This window comes from Poecilia reticulata, chromosome 4 (assembly GCF_904066995.2).
Source record: "Poecilia reticulata chromosome 4, P_reticulata-male-v2, whole genome shotgun sequence".
NCBI classification, from domain to species: domain Eukaryota; kingdom Metazoa; phylum Chordata; class Actinopteri; order Cyprinodontiformes; family Poeciliidae; genus Poecilia; species Poecilia reticulata.
In genome coordinates, this window is record NC_088833.1 from 5589893 (window position 1) to 5607388 (window position 17496).

The 17496-nt window shown below is 37.4% G+C and overlaps 1 protein-coding gene across 4 annotated transcripts in view; it reads left to right on the forward strand.

The window, feature by feature from the left end:
* Positions 1–16245, forward strand: part of lrp8 (low density lipoprotein receptor-related protein 8, apolipoprotein e receptor) — a 164446-nt gene extending 148201 nt beyond the window's left edge. Inside the window, exons 17-19 of one of the 4 annotated variants that reach the window (XM_008406181.3) lie at positions 3653–3721; positions 7886–8076; positions 10667–16245. In XM_008406181.3, the coding sequence (XP_008404403.1) occupies positions 3653–3721; positions 7886–8076; positions 10667–10705 (299 nt within the window). In that variant the 3' untranslated portion in view covers positions 10706–16245. Of the gene's footprint in view, positions 1–3652; positions 3722–7885 lie in introns of all 4 variants that reach the window. The other 3 variants (XM_008406182.3, XM_008406178.3, XM_008406179.3) reach the window with 3 other exon arrangements.
* The last annotated feature ends 1251 nt before the right edge of the window (positions 16246–17496 follow it).

The following is a 17496-nucleotide window of genomic DNA, read 5'->3' on the forward strand; positions in this document are numbered from 1 at the left end:
CTGAAGATTTTCCACTTCTCAACTGAAATTACATGCATTATACTTGTGAAGGACTTGACATTTTACAAAATGAAATGTAGCTCTTCATGTTGAACCCTGCCTAAAAACAAATTCTCAATTTGTTAACGTATGTTGAAATACAGGAAGCGATATGACAGAGTTCCTTTCTCTTGATTTTATAGTAATCCACTGGCTGAAATGAAACATGACATTTATGTTGTACTGTAAAGCTGGTGTAGTGTTTTCTATACAGTGTTGTCTTAATATGTTTGGAAGTGGAAGGTTAGTCAAGGTTGCTGCCATTTGTTTCTGATCTGCAGTTTGCCTAGTAGATATCACAAAATCCTCCGACTGCTCTTTGAAATAATAAGGATAATAATAATAATGTTGCGTTAATGTCAAATAGAAAAAGACATTCCTTTCACAGAAAAGCAGAGCACATATCACACTGAACTTATTGAATATTGTGTGCTTTCAAGTCTAATGCTCTGTTTTTAGCTTTTTCATCCATTTTAGTTTCTTTTTACTTGTGATTTACGTAAAAAAATTGTCCACTTTTAGAACCCTGCCAAGTTCATCAATGTCATTTTTCTCTCTGATTCAAATATGCAAACTGTGGCTTTCAGCTGTGGTCAAGGAGAAACAGATTTTGGCTTTGCCTGAAAGAGGTTGAGCACTTGGGAAAAGCACACTAAAAATAAGGTCAAGAGCATTTTGAATGCAATAACAACTGTCTGTGGACTTTAGCCAAAGGATAAAACACAGAGGGTACATGAACAACAATGGTATTTAGTGAAGTCTGCATTGTGTGAAGTCTTGATTACTTGATTTTACCGTAAGGTTTATTTATATATATTTTAACAAAATGGCATAAACGGAAACATTCTGAGCTTAGTATTAGATTTCACAGAAAATACTGATTGGACTGAAATGATAGAAAATAATGAAAAAAAAATGGAAATGGAAAGAGATCACAGATAATTTATACTCTGGTAAGTGGGACTAGAAAAATGTGACACTGTCACAGAGATAAGAATTGATGGGATGGAAACAAAGTAAGAGTGGAAGTGATTTTCTAGGAACTTGAAAGTAAGCCAGCTGCATCACTTTTGGGGCCTTGGTATTCCAGAGCCCCCAAGATGCAAGACGCTGTTTGTCTCCGAGTCTCTGAAGCTGTCAGTTCTCTCGCTGCACCACAAATGCTAATCACAAGAGACGCACATTAAAAAATGGGGCAGGAGCAAGATGTGTCTGCAAATCCACGAGCCATGAGTTATAATTTTCAACTAGGTGAGCACTGTCAAGTTTGCCGGCATCAGCTGCTGTACATGTGTGTCACTGGGGCAGACATCATCAGGTGTGGAAGAGACGGCAAACTAACAAGTAATGAAAGCAGGTTACCAATGCCCACAACATTTTCAGTCTCATAGATTATTACCTTTTTCTTTTGTAGTCAAAAAGGTAATTATTTAACCAGCTTTGTTATCATAATACAAATTAGTTTTTGCTTGTTGTGTTCAGTCTTATCCTTATGAAATCTCATAGTAAGGCTTATTTTATACAGTCTGAATATCTGTTATGATTGTTTTCTCCCAAAATTCTTTGAAGTCTGTCTTTAAACACATTTTGAATAAAACAACAGACATATTTTCATACATGGACATATTTCTAGGAAATGCTTTTGAATTTCACAGTCTTTCTGAAATAAAAAAAATCCTTCTAGCAATTATAGTTGTCATGAAAGTGAAGCATTTCTAACGGTCTCCAACTGCCTTTGCTCTCCAGGACTTCCTCTTTTATAACAGCTTCTTTAATAAGATTCTATTAATCCGCCTTTTAGAGTTTTAGAAACCCATTGGACGTCAGTCATACTTTCAGAAAATCTTAAATCATAACCGCTGACTCAGGACTCGCTGGGTTTGGTGTACCGTCTGGAGTGGTGTATGTATGTGTGTACATGTGTTGGTGGGGTTTTTTTCTCCCTATGATTACATTCATACAAAATAATGTGTCTTTCTTCAGTCACATACCATCTGTGCCTTCTTAGCTATGCACAGAACTTCACAGCCTCGTTCTAGAAGGAGCCAATCGGTATGCAGAGCCAGCGCCGCGATCTCCTCTGCTAATCTCCCTCACTTGACTTTACTCTAGCCATCTGATCACACTTTGGCAAACCGTGAGCCTGCTGCTAATAGACAGATTGAGAAAGGGGTTAGTACCAAAGCTCAGTACCAACCTGTTAGGGTGAGAACGTAAAGCAAGTGGATATTCAAAAGCCTTTTTAGTATTAGACGGGGGGCTAGTTACCTGTATTAAAGTATAACAAAGTTTTACGAAGTCACAGTTTCTATGTCATACAGTTTCTACATGGTACAGTTCCTAGACTTTTCTGGGCTGCACAGAGCAAGGCCTGCCTTCCTCTAATGTAAATTCAAAATTACTTTATTATTTATTTTAAGATGGGATCCCTAAATATGCATATTACCTTGCTAGGTTGTTATTCTGAAGTTCTTTGCCAGATATTAATTTTCCAAGAAAGTTGATAATCTTACTGTGCAACTTAAGAAATTCTGAAATCTTTAAAGCAGTTAATGCTTAGTCATAACTTAAAATACTGATAATTGACAGGATCTAGCTTTACATGTTAATCTGTCTTTTTATTCAATGCAATGTGAGAATAGGTTGTGAGACAGTTATTATGGCTTCAGTAACAGATTACTGACATTTTTGCAACACATATTTCTCTGAAGTCTAAAGATATGTTTAAGAAAGAAATCAGAAATTCAGTTTGATGATGCTAAGATGATGCAAACTGCGGGTGTCGAGACCAATTTTGTGAAGCAATAGATTTAGGTTGACAGGGAATCTGACTTTTTAAGTGGAAGCAACTTGTTTTACTCGTGTGACTTTGTAAATAGTGACTTTTGAGAAAAAGATAATACTCTGTACAGTAAGAAAGCTTTAAGGAGCTCTTTAGTCAAACGTTAAAGAAAAATCACACATCATTATAACTGTTATCATAAATACGCTATATTCTTTAGATTTTTTTTAAATAAATTTTAACACCTTTCATATCTTGTATTGTTATGTTTTACAGAATCATATAACTGCCATACTGCATTGAAACCTTATTGTTTTAGTCAAGTTTATGACACTAAGAGTTTTTTATCAGTCCATCACTCCCTACAAAATACATTTGTATTGATTTGCATCAGCATTCTAAAAACACAGGCAAAATAGCAACAAAAAAAAACCAAATGCTGAAGGTCATCTGGAGTCTCAACATGATTTGAGTCTGGCATGAATTACTTGTTGCCAGATATATATTTGGAGCTGCATTCAAATACTTTCTGATGCATTGCTTTCTCATATTGCTTTGCACTCTTCTTGTATTGAAAAAAAAAAACTCATTGCATTTTTATTGCTTCCTGGTGTGATACAATCACACTTCATTTACACATGCTGTTAAAAAAAAAAAACAGTCTGCAGATGGGCTGCTCGTCTTTTTATCATGCAAATGTGCTTTTCTATCAGGTTGTCCTTCTGTCCAACAAACTTCTAATTCTTCTTTAAGATGTGGTTGGGGATGGAGCGATGAGCAAAACTTCTTGCTGATTTCGCTTTTATTTTTTTATCTTCTTGTTCATCACAGCTGCAAGTGATCACTACCTCATAGGTAACAACATCACAGTTGCCGTTTTGGGAATAGTCATTCCGATTGGTGAGTACACTTTAACTATCCACATTGTTTTTGCTCTCTGCTTGCCTGCTTCTCCCTCCTTTGCTTGTGTCAAAAGTTCTGCAAACTGTTTTTGCGTGTGGCATTTTGTGTCTCGGGCTGCGTGCTGCTTTATCCTGTATGTTTATGCATGAATGACAAGAATATTTTTCATGAAATATTTCAAACACATACAGAATTATTGAATATTTGCATCTTTTTCTACTTATTAAGCTCAACAGTGAAGTCTGAGTATCAAATAATATGTTAACACCAACCAAAATGAGCTGTGATGCTATTGAACAACAGGCTCCCAGCTAAAGAAATCCCTTGTAACGCGGTGCACTCATCAGTCAGTGAGTGAGTGTGTAGGTCTTTGTAATGTTAACATTATATTAATGAGAAATGGAGAACCAGTTTCGTTTTTTTTTTTTTTCATCACATTGGTCCAGATGTTACAACATTAGATCCATGTTTCCACTGAGCTTTTCAATCAAGGGCTCTAACAAATTATATGCAGTTGCTGAAATCTGCTTATAAATGATAAAAATTACTTCACTTTCTTAATTACAGGCATAATTAATAATTAAAATGCTTTAACAAGTTCAATTAAAATTTCTTCTGGAAGGCACAACATGTTTTCAGTGTTAAACACAAATGTATACATGCACCATGCTGAGAGAAATGTGTGAAAGCCCTGAAAGACATGAATCTGTTCTTGCTGTTATAACCTGACATTTTCTGCAGATTACAAAATTTAAGAAACTTGTGTTTTTAGACTTAAAATGGGCAAATACTGGTGGGCAAAAAAAATATTTCGGAGCCCTTTCGTGATTTGTGAAGATCAACACAAATTTGCCACACTTCAAAATAATACTTGTTTTTTTTTCTTCCCCATTTTGAAGAGTAAGAGTAACAATAAATCAATCAATCAATCAAATTTTATTTGTATAGCACATTTCAGCAGCAAGGCATTTCAAAGTGCTTTACATAATTAAAATAAAAACAGCATGTGACATTAAATAAACAGTGAGAAAGAGAAAGAGATTAAAAATTTTTTACATATTTTATTTATACCCAATTGAAATTTGGTTAGAATTTAAATGTATTTTAAAGTTATTTGAGAAGAATTGAGAAGGCTTTGATAATTTTCTCATGGATGATTCGTTCTTTTTTGCATAATTGCAGTCTTATGCATGGAATTTAAAATAATTTAGTGTGAGATTAACAATATATAGATACATTCTCTTTTCTGTTAAGGCTATTTTACACATCTTTATGTGAAGGGTTCTGTGTACTCTAAAACCATCATTTGACATCCAGTTACATATATAAAAATAAACCCGCCCAGTAAAATTATTCTATTCTTTTAGCTCTCATTAAAACTAACATAATATTTTCTGGAAATATTTAATAATTTCATGGGAAAAGGGCTAAATGGGCAAATAATGACCTTTTAGTGCCAGGACATACTGCTAATTGACATCTCTTTCATTTCTAATTTTGAAGTCACGGGAGCTCAAAGACTTTTTATATGCACTTTTTTTTTATCCTTGTTTTATCCTCAACAGTGGAGATATGAGCTCATTAAAAACATAACCCCTCAGAGACAGTTAACCCTTTCAACCTCATCCCTTATTCTGTCCTCCTGCCAGTTGTCACTGCTACAAATCCCTCAATATAAATTTTTGGCATCTTTGAAACATTAATTATTGTTGGAAGTCCACAAGGGCTGGGATTTCAGCAGCCCAGACTCTGCACTCTCCTCCAGTTATGCACCACCCACTGTTCCATAAGAGGGAAGCGTACCAACCCTGATTAACAGTATTTAGTAGAAGTCAGGCTGTTACAATGCTCTCTAATTGGAGTGAAATATTGTACAAAACCCAAAAGCTGATGTTTCTTTCTTTTTTTTTTTTTTTACCAATAAGCATTTAGGCAAGAACAAAGATGGATTAAGTCACACTGGGATCTTTTTTTTTGTCTTTCGTACAACAAAAGTGCAATTAGATTGGGCTTCCGTTGGGGATGAAAGCACATCTAACGGTGTGAGAACACATATTATCATATGCAAACATAACTATTTTTCTCACACTGGTTTGTCTGTTAGTTCCTCATACAAAGTCTGTTCACACACACATTGGTTCTGCAGGGCAGTTGGGCATTAATGCCAATATGGTAATGAGTGGAGAGAGACGGCGCTTATCTCAAATCCTCCAAAGCCCTCCCTTCCTTTCCTCTCTTCCCCTCTCCATTCTCCTCTAATAACCCCGTCCAAAAAGCACCTCAGCCAGACCGTCTGCAGATACTCTTTCATTTTGCAGTCGAGGCGAGAACAAAATTATAAATCATATCCCAAATGGAGCACCGGGATAATGTGCTGATGACAGCTAAGCAACCTTGCAGGACTGTTATAAAAAAAACAAAACATAAGAGCTAAATCAATTGCCTCCGGTCTTGAATGCTACATGCTTTTATGTTGCAATCTTTATGTTTGCCTCTATTGATGTATGTGTGTGTGTGAATATTTAGGATGGGGTTTAATAGTACATGAATGATTGTGAATGGAGGCACTCATTGAGGTAAACTGTGCATGTTGATTGATGTGTATGTGTGTCATTCTGTAAGATGAGAGGGAACATGCAGTACTGGATCCACAGCTAATTTCTTTATAATTTGCTTTTAAGTCATCTTGAGCTGGGCTGCTAAAGATTTTTTATTTGGATTTTTGTTTTTTTTTAACTTATTTTCTGTCTTTGAAACGGAAACATTCCCTTTGTTTAATTAATTTAACTCCAGTGACACACAAAGGTTATGCAAAAACAAAAGATTCACCAATATTTAAATAATAATAATAATAATTGTCGAGACCAATGTTGGTCCCTTTAATTTTTGTACATTTTTGTTCGTACAGCCACAAATTTATTGCATTTCATTTGGATTTTATTTAATAGAAATAAATAATTAAAGGAGCATAACACATTTTCAAATTTATTACAGAGGAGTGGCTAGATAGAACAATGTGTTAACTGAACAAAATAGGTATTGCTTGCCATAGGAAAACAAGGGAAACGACATGCATTGGTCAGATGAGAATGCTGAATGTATCTCTCCACTGTGAAAAACAAAGTAGTGATTTTCTTGAGCACTGGAATGGAAGCTGGTCACATAAATGCACATCACTTCTGTTCAGATTTCTGTGACCTTTTCCTTCTGATTCACAAAAAAAGACGCATATTTGTGTTTGTGTAGAACATAAAACACCAATAAACTACACCAAGGTTTTTGGTTGCAACATCAAAACATGTGGTGCTATTGGTCTGACTACATACAGTTTAATGGGTTTGATGGGTACATTTACAAATCACTCCGTCTTTTAACACATACTGCCTAAGGTGATTCACAAAAGCCTACGGGCTGAGAATCTTACACACATTACATTATCAACTAATGAATTATGCAGCACTCATATATTCCCAGGCCTGAACAATATATGGTTTATAAGGATTTTATTTCCCTAATTTGGAAATACATTATTGGTTTTATTAGTATTTTCTAAATATATATTTGCTCTGACAGTTCCTCTTTAGTCCTTTGCATGTCTATTTTCAAGAAAATACCAAAAAGCATACATAAAATGAAAAGCAGTCAAAGACTAAAGGCTCTCTGGAGGCAAAATATAAAGAAATTTGGGATGGTTTTAAAATGTTTGCACTGTATTGTGGTGAATTAAGTTAGAAGGCTCATTGTTTTTAATTTTAATTTTTTTTTTTTTACAGATTTTAGATTCAATTACTATTACTTTGGCGATGAGCAAATCCATGTATTTTTTTTCTACTGGTGATTTTTTTGTGTGTACTTTATTTATTCCTTAAAATATTTTTTGCAGTTTTTATCACAACTCTTGTTTAATTGCAGAAAAAAAAATACAACATTTGCATTGAATCCTTTTTGAAAAAAATAAGTAAATAAATAATTGATGCTTACTTTATTTTCTCTATTTAATTCTGTAAAAAGAACTAAAACAATGAGCCTTCAGCTGATAAAAGAAACGAAGCAAGCTGTGTTCATGTCTGTGTTAGTGCTTAAAGCGCCGCTCCGTGTCCCCTGGGCTGTGTTAACGCTCCCGCCGTGTGTTGTTGTTGTGTGTGTGTTAAACACATGCAGTCCCTATCCTTGCCACAGTGGTCATTGGATTGCTCTGCACCGGCGGCTACCTGGTTTGGCGCAACTGGCGACGCAAGAACACCAAGAGCATGAACTTCGACAACCCCGTGTACCGCAAGACCACGGAGGACGACGACGATGAGATTCACATCGGCCGGCACAGCGACTCCATCGGTCACGTCTACCCGCCAGTGAGTGGCAGCCACAGCCAGCCGTTCATAGCGCTTCCACTAGGGGGCGGCGTCACAGACAGTAACTCTCACTGGTACTCGGGGGCACCGATGCTTTCCAGTGGCAAATGAGGGCATACCAGGAGGGCAAAGGAGGTCTTTGGAATTTTTTGAGGATTCAGAGGATGCTCAAGGTTCCCCAGTGGGAAGAGAGAGCAGGCTCGCACACGCACACTTCCAGATGTTTACATATCATTTTTAAGTCACTGAGAGCACCAACTAAACACACCTATGTCATTCATCGGGCAATGTCCCTCACATTAAGCAGCAACATTCCCAATACCATCCCTCATCCCGTTTGTTTTTGCATTGTGGTAGTTGCACCGGGTTGCAATTGTGCTTCCTGTCAAAATTCATCTTCTTATCACAAAAGGAGCTGTTGAATTCAAGGTTTTCGTTTTTATTTTTGCAGATTAACTAGATCCTTTCCACTTCATAAACCCAACAATTTAAATCGATAATAACAAAAAATACATTATCCAAACCGTGGGACACCAAAGCTTAGGCACTCTGTTTTCATTATGCAAAATATTATTCCAATTCGGACATTATTGAGGGAATAAAGTGGATCAGCTTTGCTAATGTCTTGAAAGCTGGACAATGGAGCTCCAGGCCTTCCCAGCTGTGCACGTCTGTTTTGTAATGACTGAGAAAATAATACTCAAAACATATAAAGAAAGCTCAAATCAGGACAAAAGACAGGCTGAAGCTAAATTGATTTCACTTTCCCAGCTTGAGTCCAATAACTTTTAATCTCCTCATCACAATCCACACAGCTAGCCTGTTGATTTCCTGCTGATGTGGATGTATTTCTAATTTACCCAGCTCACAATTTACAGATGCAACTCGATAAATTAAGTTGTCATTCATTTCTGTGATTAAATTAAAAAAGAAAATCTCAAATATAGACTTATTACACACAGAGTGAAATGTTTTATGTGTTTGTCTATTTGCTATGATTATGGAAGCCTAGAAAACTGGAACAAAAAAAAACACAAAAAAAAGACTTTTTGGCACAAAGTTGTAAAGTCCATGTTTAAAAAAAATAAAAAGAATGTCTTGATATTAATTAACAGCCTCCATAAGGAGCATAAGCTCCAAAAAAATCATTGCTAAAGAATTTAGCTGACTGTGCAGAGTGGAGTATGCAAGTACTTTAATTGAAAATTGACTGAAAGAAAATTTGCTTGGAAATAAAAAAGGGCACAATCAACAGGGGTTGACAAAGAGTGATTTGAAGCAAGACCTGTTCAGCAGTTATAGGGAGATTCTCAAAGCTTGAACTACAGCTAGAGTTGAAGTTTTAAGGGCAGCAGCAAACACATGTATTGAGGACATGTGCTACCCCTGTCCCTTTCTCCATGGCTCTCCTGACCCAGAAGCAGCATCAGAAGCGCCTCATTATTTCATTTGAAACTTAGGTCCCAGAATCTGCGAGAAAAGAAGCACAGAGTCCAAACTCATTGAGGTCCAGTGTGATATTTCCACAGTGAAAGCAGCCATCTTCATGATTCTGTCTGCTGACGAGCACAGTGGGGATTCTATGTGTCTAAGGGTGCAACATATCTTGTTATTGTTCCGATGTTAGTCCAATGTTTTGGGGAACTGAATGTTTGGTTTTAATTACCTGCATGACACGGTCATCAAACCTTACCAACGCAAACACATAGGTCACTGTTGTGTGTAAAGAATCTATATAATGTGAGATTAACTCTTTGAACTGATTAATGAAATTGATTAACTTCCCAAAGATATTCTAATTAATGAGGATGCACCTGTGCAGCAAAATGCATTATCAGGACACTCAGGATGTTTATTTTATGTAATATGTTTAGGTTGATAGGAAGACTTGTGCTAAGGATAGCCAAAACGTAATTATTGAGAGAGAAGGAAGTGGTGTGCTTTGATCGGTTGTCATGGTAACACTGATTTCTTTGTGGTGCTCTGTAGAGGAGGGGGGGGGGGGGGGTGAGAATTGTGGGTATCCCTGGCACGATGCTAGAAGCATGCACACACACACACACACACACACACACACACACACACACGCAGACATAAAACAGGTGCACGATTAAGATTCAAGGACGAAAGAAGAGCACTGTTCAGTGAAGAGCAGGAGAGAGGCGACTATTTTGCTCTTTCCAGCAGCTTTTTAATCATTTACGTATGTAAAAATCTCCTTCGTTGTGTTTGATTTTTACACTTGATCTCTTTCTCTTTGTCTCGCCTTCACTTCTCTCGCCTCTTGTGTCAGGCAGGTCATGCAGCCCGAGAAGCCTTTCTGGTAAAATATGGGCCAGACATTTGCAGCCGTAAGCAAGAACGCTGCATTCCTGGTCTACTGTACGAGCAGCCAGGGAAGGAGGGAAAGTGGAAGCACATGATAATTAGGAAAGGTCAGGGAGAGGAGGGATAATTGTGAGGAGAAAGACCAGAAGAAAGATAAAGGTTGCATTTTTCCTTTGGTTTCCTTGTTGACTCTATTGTGTGGCTCTGTTTGTCTGCTCCCTCAGCCTGCTGTGGTAACCATCTTTTCATCTGCTGTTTACAGCGCGTGGCACTCAGTCTGGAGGATGATGGCTATCCCTGATGAGGGGGGGATGCAGCCTGCTCACCCCCCTCCCCTTCAGTCCCTTCCTATCCCTTCTCTCAGCACAGCCTCCGCACCACTACAATGAGGCCAGTACAACGCAGAGGGGAATGAGATGGAGTCCACATTTTGCCTCCCCCTTTTTAAGTAGCAAGGATAACTTGCACATCTCTTCTCCTTCTTTCTGACTATTACTACTAGGTACTACCACTTTCATTAGTGTCAGTTTAGTAGCCTCTGCTCCACTCCTCTCTTCCTCTTCTGCTGCTTCCTAACAGTAGTGGCGTGTGAAAATGCTGCTAGATGATATCCTTCACACTAACCTCATTTGAAAATTGAAGGCAAAGGCCGGTCACCAGAAGTGGGGGGGGGATGCCTCATGTTTTGACTGTTTTATTTATTTATGCGTTTTAAATATGTAATCCGCATCTGTCAGTGTGTAGTCCTAAAGGCGAGATTACTTGATCAAGTTTGCACAGTGCAGCAGAAGTCAAGGATGTCATATTTCCTCTGGTTTCCTTAACTTTACAAGTTCACAAGCCTTTTTTAAACTTTGAAAATAAAAGGCCATCTATTATTTGTACACTTGACATGTTGCGATGCTAAACATAGTTGAGGGGACAGGAGAAAAGAAAAAAGGGATGAGGCTGTCTGGATGTTTAGAGGTGGTTTTGGGGTGAAATAGTGGTGGAGGCAGTTTTTCTTTCTGGCTGATTTGTGCCTCCAGAAGGTTGTGCCCCAAGGTAAAAAGCAGCAAGGCAGACAGGACAATGGATTGTGGGTAATCCCCCTCTTTGTGTCAGAGGTATGCACAGAGTCAATAACGAGCTTGACTTGGCTGATTAGCTGTGATGGCTAGAGTTCATATATTTCTTACATTTTTCTGTTTGTGTTCCTTCTAGTATTTTACTTCCTGTGACTGCCTTGGATGTGAATATAGAGCTGCTACTCAGAAGCAATTATGCACAAAAGACGTCATTAATATTTTAAGATTTTAAAAGAATGTCCTGCTTTTCTATGTTATGATTTCTAGTGGTGTAATTGTACAGGGAAAGACATGTTTGAAGTTCATATTTCTGTATTTATCTTCCATTCAGGCGCAGATTAATTTCTTTTCCCCCAGTTTAACTTGCCTCATCTTAAAGTCGACGTATTATAACAGTTAGTGCTGAACTTCATTGACCCCATTTCCGTGACTTCCCGGCACTTTTCCCAGTACTATTCGTGGTGTAGCTACCTTCCTGTTCGTGCAACTGGATGAGGTGATGCAGAAAAACAGCCCACGTTTGAAAGACATCAGTCGCTGCCGTCGCCGAGCGTTCGCTCTGGTTTTGTGTGAGCAGATCAGTAGCACATCATGCTTGGCTGATCCTGGCACACTGATTTTATTTTAGAGATGGATAGGGAAGAAATGTGTGAGCCGGCGTAAAGAGCCGATCTTCCGTTGACTCGCCTCAAACGTGCTTCCAGCCCATTGAATCAGATGGAGTTTATGCCCACTGAAAACAGTAATAATTGCTCATTTCATGTTCCAGTTGTAAATAACTGCAGGCTATAATTATGGAAATGGAAAAAATAGCTGTTACAATAAGCAACTCACTTACTCTGGACATCATTCAATCATTTGATTCAAAGCATTAAAGATTTGTCTTCCACACCAATTGTTGAAAAAAAATCTAAATGTTTCAAATGTGAAGCAGCAAAAACTTGTTTGAATGGAACAACCTGCAAAAAATGACACACGGTCTTCCTGTGCTTGCTTACAGTACCGTAGACTGATGCCATGAATTCATTGAACTGTCATAAAAAACGGTTACTATTCAGGGATTTTTGTGGTTTTCCTTTTTTTTTTTTTTATTTTTGTTTGAGTTTTAAATAGCTGAAAGAAAGACAAGTTAAACAGAAAAATCTCTGTAGAGTTTATTTACCTGAATTCCAGCAGTGCTGTGACATTCTGTCACTCTCTTCCTTAGAAGGATTTTGCTCATTCCTGTCCAACTGGTTGATTATTTGACCATTCTTATCTGTAAGACAGGTGGAGTTTAATTGGTTGGTTTTCTGGCACAGACCTGACACCCCTATTGATGGTGCGGTGGGTTATTTTTAGTAATTGAGACAGGAATTTTAGACAAAACAGTTTTGAAAACTCACTTCCAAATTGTCCATTTCATTGTCAATGAGCCTACTTCCAATGCACTTAACCCTGCAATACATACTTATAGGTAGCAAAAGTTACAAGTGTTCAGCTTTGGCTAACTCCAGACAGCTAATCTTGCCTCTTCTACACTCACACAGTTGCACCATAATAGTTTTTTTCTTTAATTGTAGACACTAGCTCAGCAAATTTAACCAAACCATTCTGTTCAGCCACATAAAATCATAATAATAATAATAATCATTGTATGCTAACTTTGTTTCTGCTGGACATTAATATCTAAATACATAGAATTTATTACAACTAGTGTTTGGGTTTTTACGTTTATTTTTTGATGAACTACAGTTATGGTTTGAAAGAGTGGACAGAGCTTATTCCATGTGCTATGTGCTGCATCTTCATGTTCTTGAAATGCCGTAGTGAATTGTTTCAGCTCATTGATTTTCTAGGATATAAGGACTATTTGAAGGTTCCAAACTCCTGGGTCCTCCCTACGTAGATCTGAGAAGAATGGTCAAATATAACCAGATTTGCTATTGCTGCTGCTTATCCATGTTTACTATAAGGAAGCGTCTAATTGGAAATGGTGTTATTGTGGCCTGTACATGATCTTATTCTCCAAATGCTTAAAGTGAACAGCAACTTTAAGAGGAGAAAAGCCCCAGGTCAGAGATCTTTGTAATTTCTAAGACCGAATTGGTCTCAGACTCTGCTGACAGGACCCTACGCTGAGTCAGCTCTGTCCTTTCTGTCCATGTTCGCCTCAGGACTAATGCAGTTCCATGCAGAGAATTTGCAGTTAGGAGGATAAATTGCTTATTTATTTAGCTGCCTGAGCGTGACATTGTGGGAAAGTTATTATTGCTACAGTGCAAAAGACAGATTGGCTGGTCCACTTTGTGGTCACCTCCAATCGAGCCGTCTACTCTGAAGGACACGATGAAAGTCCAGTCTCCAGCTTTGGCTGCTCATTTTATCAGGTAGTAATGTGGACGTATAGGTCAACCTGTGACCTTTGACACACCATTCTATACATACATATGGGGACCATTAGAGCAAATCAGTGCTCAAATTCCAACATTATTCATAATTTCACTGTCTGGCCAGCCCATAAACAGAAGGCAAAGGTTATAAGGATAATTTGTGCTTATATGCTGTGAGAGTTGATTCAGTTATTGTAATGTAGCTACAATGTCACATGGGTACTTCAGTTTTGGTTAGTGTTTTTTAGGGGATTATTCCATTGTGTTTAGTGCAACCACAGTGTTCAGCTGCTTTGAGAACCAGGTTGATATCTTGTGTTAAGAAACTTGAAATATACAGAGCAAGCAGCTTTTTTGTGCAACCCAGATTGGTTTTGATCATTTGTATTCATGTCAGTAGAACGTCTTGTTTTACTTCGTAGACGATTCAATCTGGGCTCTAAGAAATTTCCTTTTGATTGTAAAGGTGTGGGGGGTGGGAGGGGAGCAAATTCCTATTTGCTGCTCCAGATGGTTTCTAGGTGACAGGGTATCCAAGAATAAAAGCCAGGTCTTCACCATGTCGAATAAATATTGTATGTACCTCCTCGGTAAAAACTACTAATATTAATATTTAACTTTTAATTTAAACACATAAATTTGTAATTTATTTTTAACAACTTGTAATGCATTTACTTTGCTTTTTTAAAAAATAGGTCACCTGAATTTCTGTTTAAAACCACTGGTGGTTTATTTATTATGCGTGTTGTTATCTCATCACACTAACTACTAACTTCCCTTATGACTAAACTTAGAAGTGTGCTACAGGGTTCACACCTATCTTGACTTCTCCTACTACCTTAAAATTTTTTGAGTGCTTTTGAATATCGCTCCTCTTCTTCATGTCTCATGCAATGGCAACAATCTTTCTTTTCCTTATCATACTAGTGAATTTACAGTTTCCAGCTTGGAAACGGGGGATTGTTCCACCCATCTTCATCTCAGTCATATGTTCTCCAACAAGGGCTCTCAGTCTTTTTGTTAACAGAATACACTGGAAGGTTAAAAGCACTGGAAGGAATAACACCGAAACCCCACAAATAACTTGGAAAAGCTTCAGAGCTGAAAATAAAACTTCTTTCCTGAATAAAAACCTGCAGACCACCAAACAATCAGCCAGAAGAAGAAGCAGCCTTCGCTCCAGCTACAATTTAGAACCGTGGAAGGAAATTCACTCCACTTGGCTGGCATTTAGCTCTCGTTGACCCTGTTGTTGACTTTTTCCTTAATCCACCGCTTCCTCTTTTTATTATGTGGGGTTTTTGGGCTGTGACTCCTCAACGTTTCAGTTCATTCCTACTTGTCATATTTGATCTACTTGATGTTTGATTACTTGAAGGGAAGCGTTCTGTTGACTGCGTTTTTCTACCAGCCAGCATTCAATGAAAGTTTGCGGGCAAGAAGGTTGTGGCATCCGTTTCGTTTTGATATAAATCATTGCAGACACCTTTTTGTCTGGACAGTCTATGTGTTGAAAAGAAATTCTCCTGCTTTTGTAAGAAGCACCCACCTGTATTTTTTTCTGAAAATTGTCGTCGCCTGCAAGGAAATGTAAAAGAAAATTCAGCGTCCATTCCACATGACAGGCATTTTTTAAACGCTGTTTGTTGCACAAAACTTTTCAAGAAGCCTTCTGCACTGTGTAAAGAGGTTACATTCTTAGTAGAGGGGGAGGAAATAAAGGGGTTGTGGGTGGGGTGGTGCTGGGGTCTGGCAGTTACAGACCAATGGTTTTGAATCATGAAGTGTAAATAATACGTTTTCATAAAGCAAAAAATTAAAAAAAAAAAAAAAATCCTTTTTGATAATGTTTTAAATGTATCTGTAAAAAAGGTGTAAATAAACTTTTGGGGTTAAAAAGGAGTGTAGACTATATATAAATTTATTTGTACACATGAGCACTGGGTTTCTTTAATATTTGATTATAACTAAAAATTAATAATCTGCCAAAGTGTTTTTAATTTTTCTCCTGTCTGTTCCATTTGTTTTATTTCACCTTTTAACAGCGGACTGTAGTATTTAATTCTCTGTAATTTAATTTTGTTGTATGTTTTTTTTTTTTTTTTAATGAGAAGGGGGTTATTTTAATTTATTGGTGCCTTGTTTTGTGCTCCTGTATACTTTCACTCTTTCCGTTTCTCAGTGTTGTGTGTCTGTGGGAGTTTCAGGGGGGATTAACTTGCAGGTCGGGGGAGGGAGGGGGGTCCAGTGGGTGGGTGGTTAAAATCTTTAGCAACTTCTGTACTTACATGGAATCTCTGTACTTTATGCCAAAATGGTCTCACTCACGTTTCTATGAAATCAAGCTGTTGATAAATCACTATATATTGATATATTAAATTTATAAAAACTGTCTAAACTTTCCCAGATGATTATTTCTTTTTTTCTGCATTTTCACATCAGAAAATCTGACACATCAGCATTTTTATCCAGTAGTCACCTGGTTTGAAACTATTAAAAGTAGCTTATAATCAGGGATATTGAAGAAATGTTCACAATATGGTGTTTGAACTGATATTAATAATTCACCATTTGTATGTGTTTGACATACAGGATATAATTTTTACTCCCCATTAGAAAAAAAGATAGACTCTTCATTTTAAAATATAAATCCAGAAATTAAAGATGTGGTAAGTACTCAGGATACCAGATCATCTGATAGATCCCTATTTTTTTTTGTATGAATTGCCATCAGGCTCCAGTGGGAACAGTCTGCGGACTTTAAGTGACCCGCATGCAGGGGGTCACATGTAACATGATGGTGGGTGTGTTTACAGCAGTAAAAATGAAAAGCAGCAGCAGTCCTCGCTTGAATGTCAACCCGGTTGAGCACATCACACTTTTTGAAAAGTTTCTAAAGCTCCAAGCCATTATACAAGGTGTCCTGATGGTAAGATTGAGTAATTACAGCCTCATGAATCCACAAATATTGTCTAATTTAGATGATTTTTCAACACGGTTGCATGTTTTAGTTTGTTGCATGGTTCAACACACCTAATGAATGTTAGTTGGACGATTTGAATCAGTTTTGTTGGAGCAGAGGAACAGCTACACTTGGCAGGACATCAGCCCTTGAGGACTGGAGCTGGACGCCTACGGTAGATCAAGGTATTTTGATGTATACCTTGATGTATTACCCAGTGAAAGTTCAGATTTAAATGGAATTGAGAGTCTGTTGTGAGATTTGAGAATGAATCTTCATAGATGCTCTTCATCCAATATGACAGAGATTGAGCTATTTTCAGAAAAATGGGCAAAACATTTTATCTCTGCACATACAAAACTGGTATAGACACAACCTAAACGTGTTCCAGCTGCAATTGGAGCATCATAATTCATGTAACAATTATAAATTGTTACATGAATTTAGAATTCATGTACCATATATATATACCAATGGTATATGGTACCAAATATACCATTGGTATATTTGATGCCAAATGTATGATTGGAGATCAGCATAAAGTTTGGATTCTTTCCAAATTTCAAAGAACTGCATTGACCGTCATATTTTTTTAAATAAAACAAAAGTTATTAAAAATGGGCCTCCTCCACAGGAATAGATTGAAGGGTGCCTCATTATGTTAAATAAAACTAGGTTAATAATGAGCTGT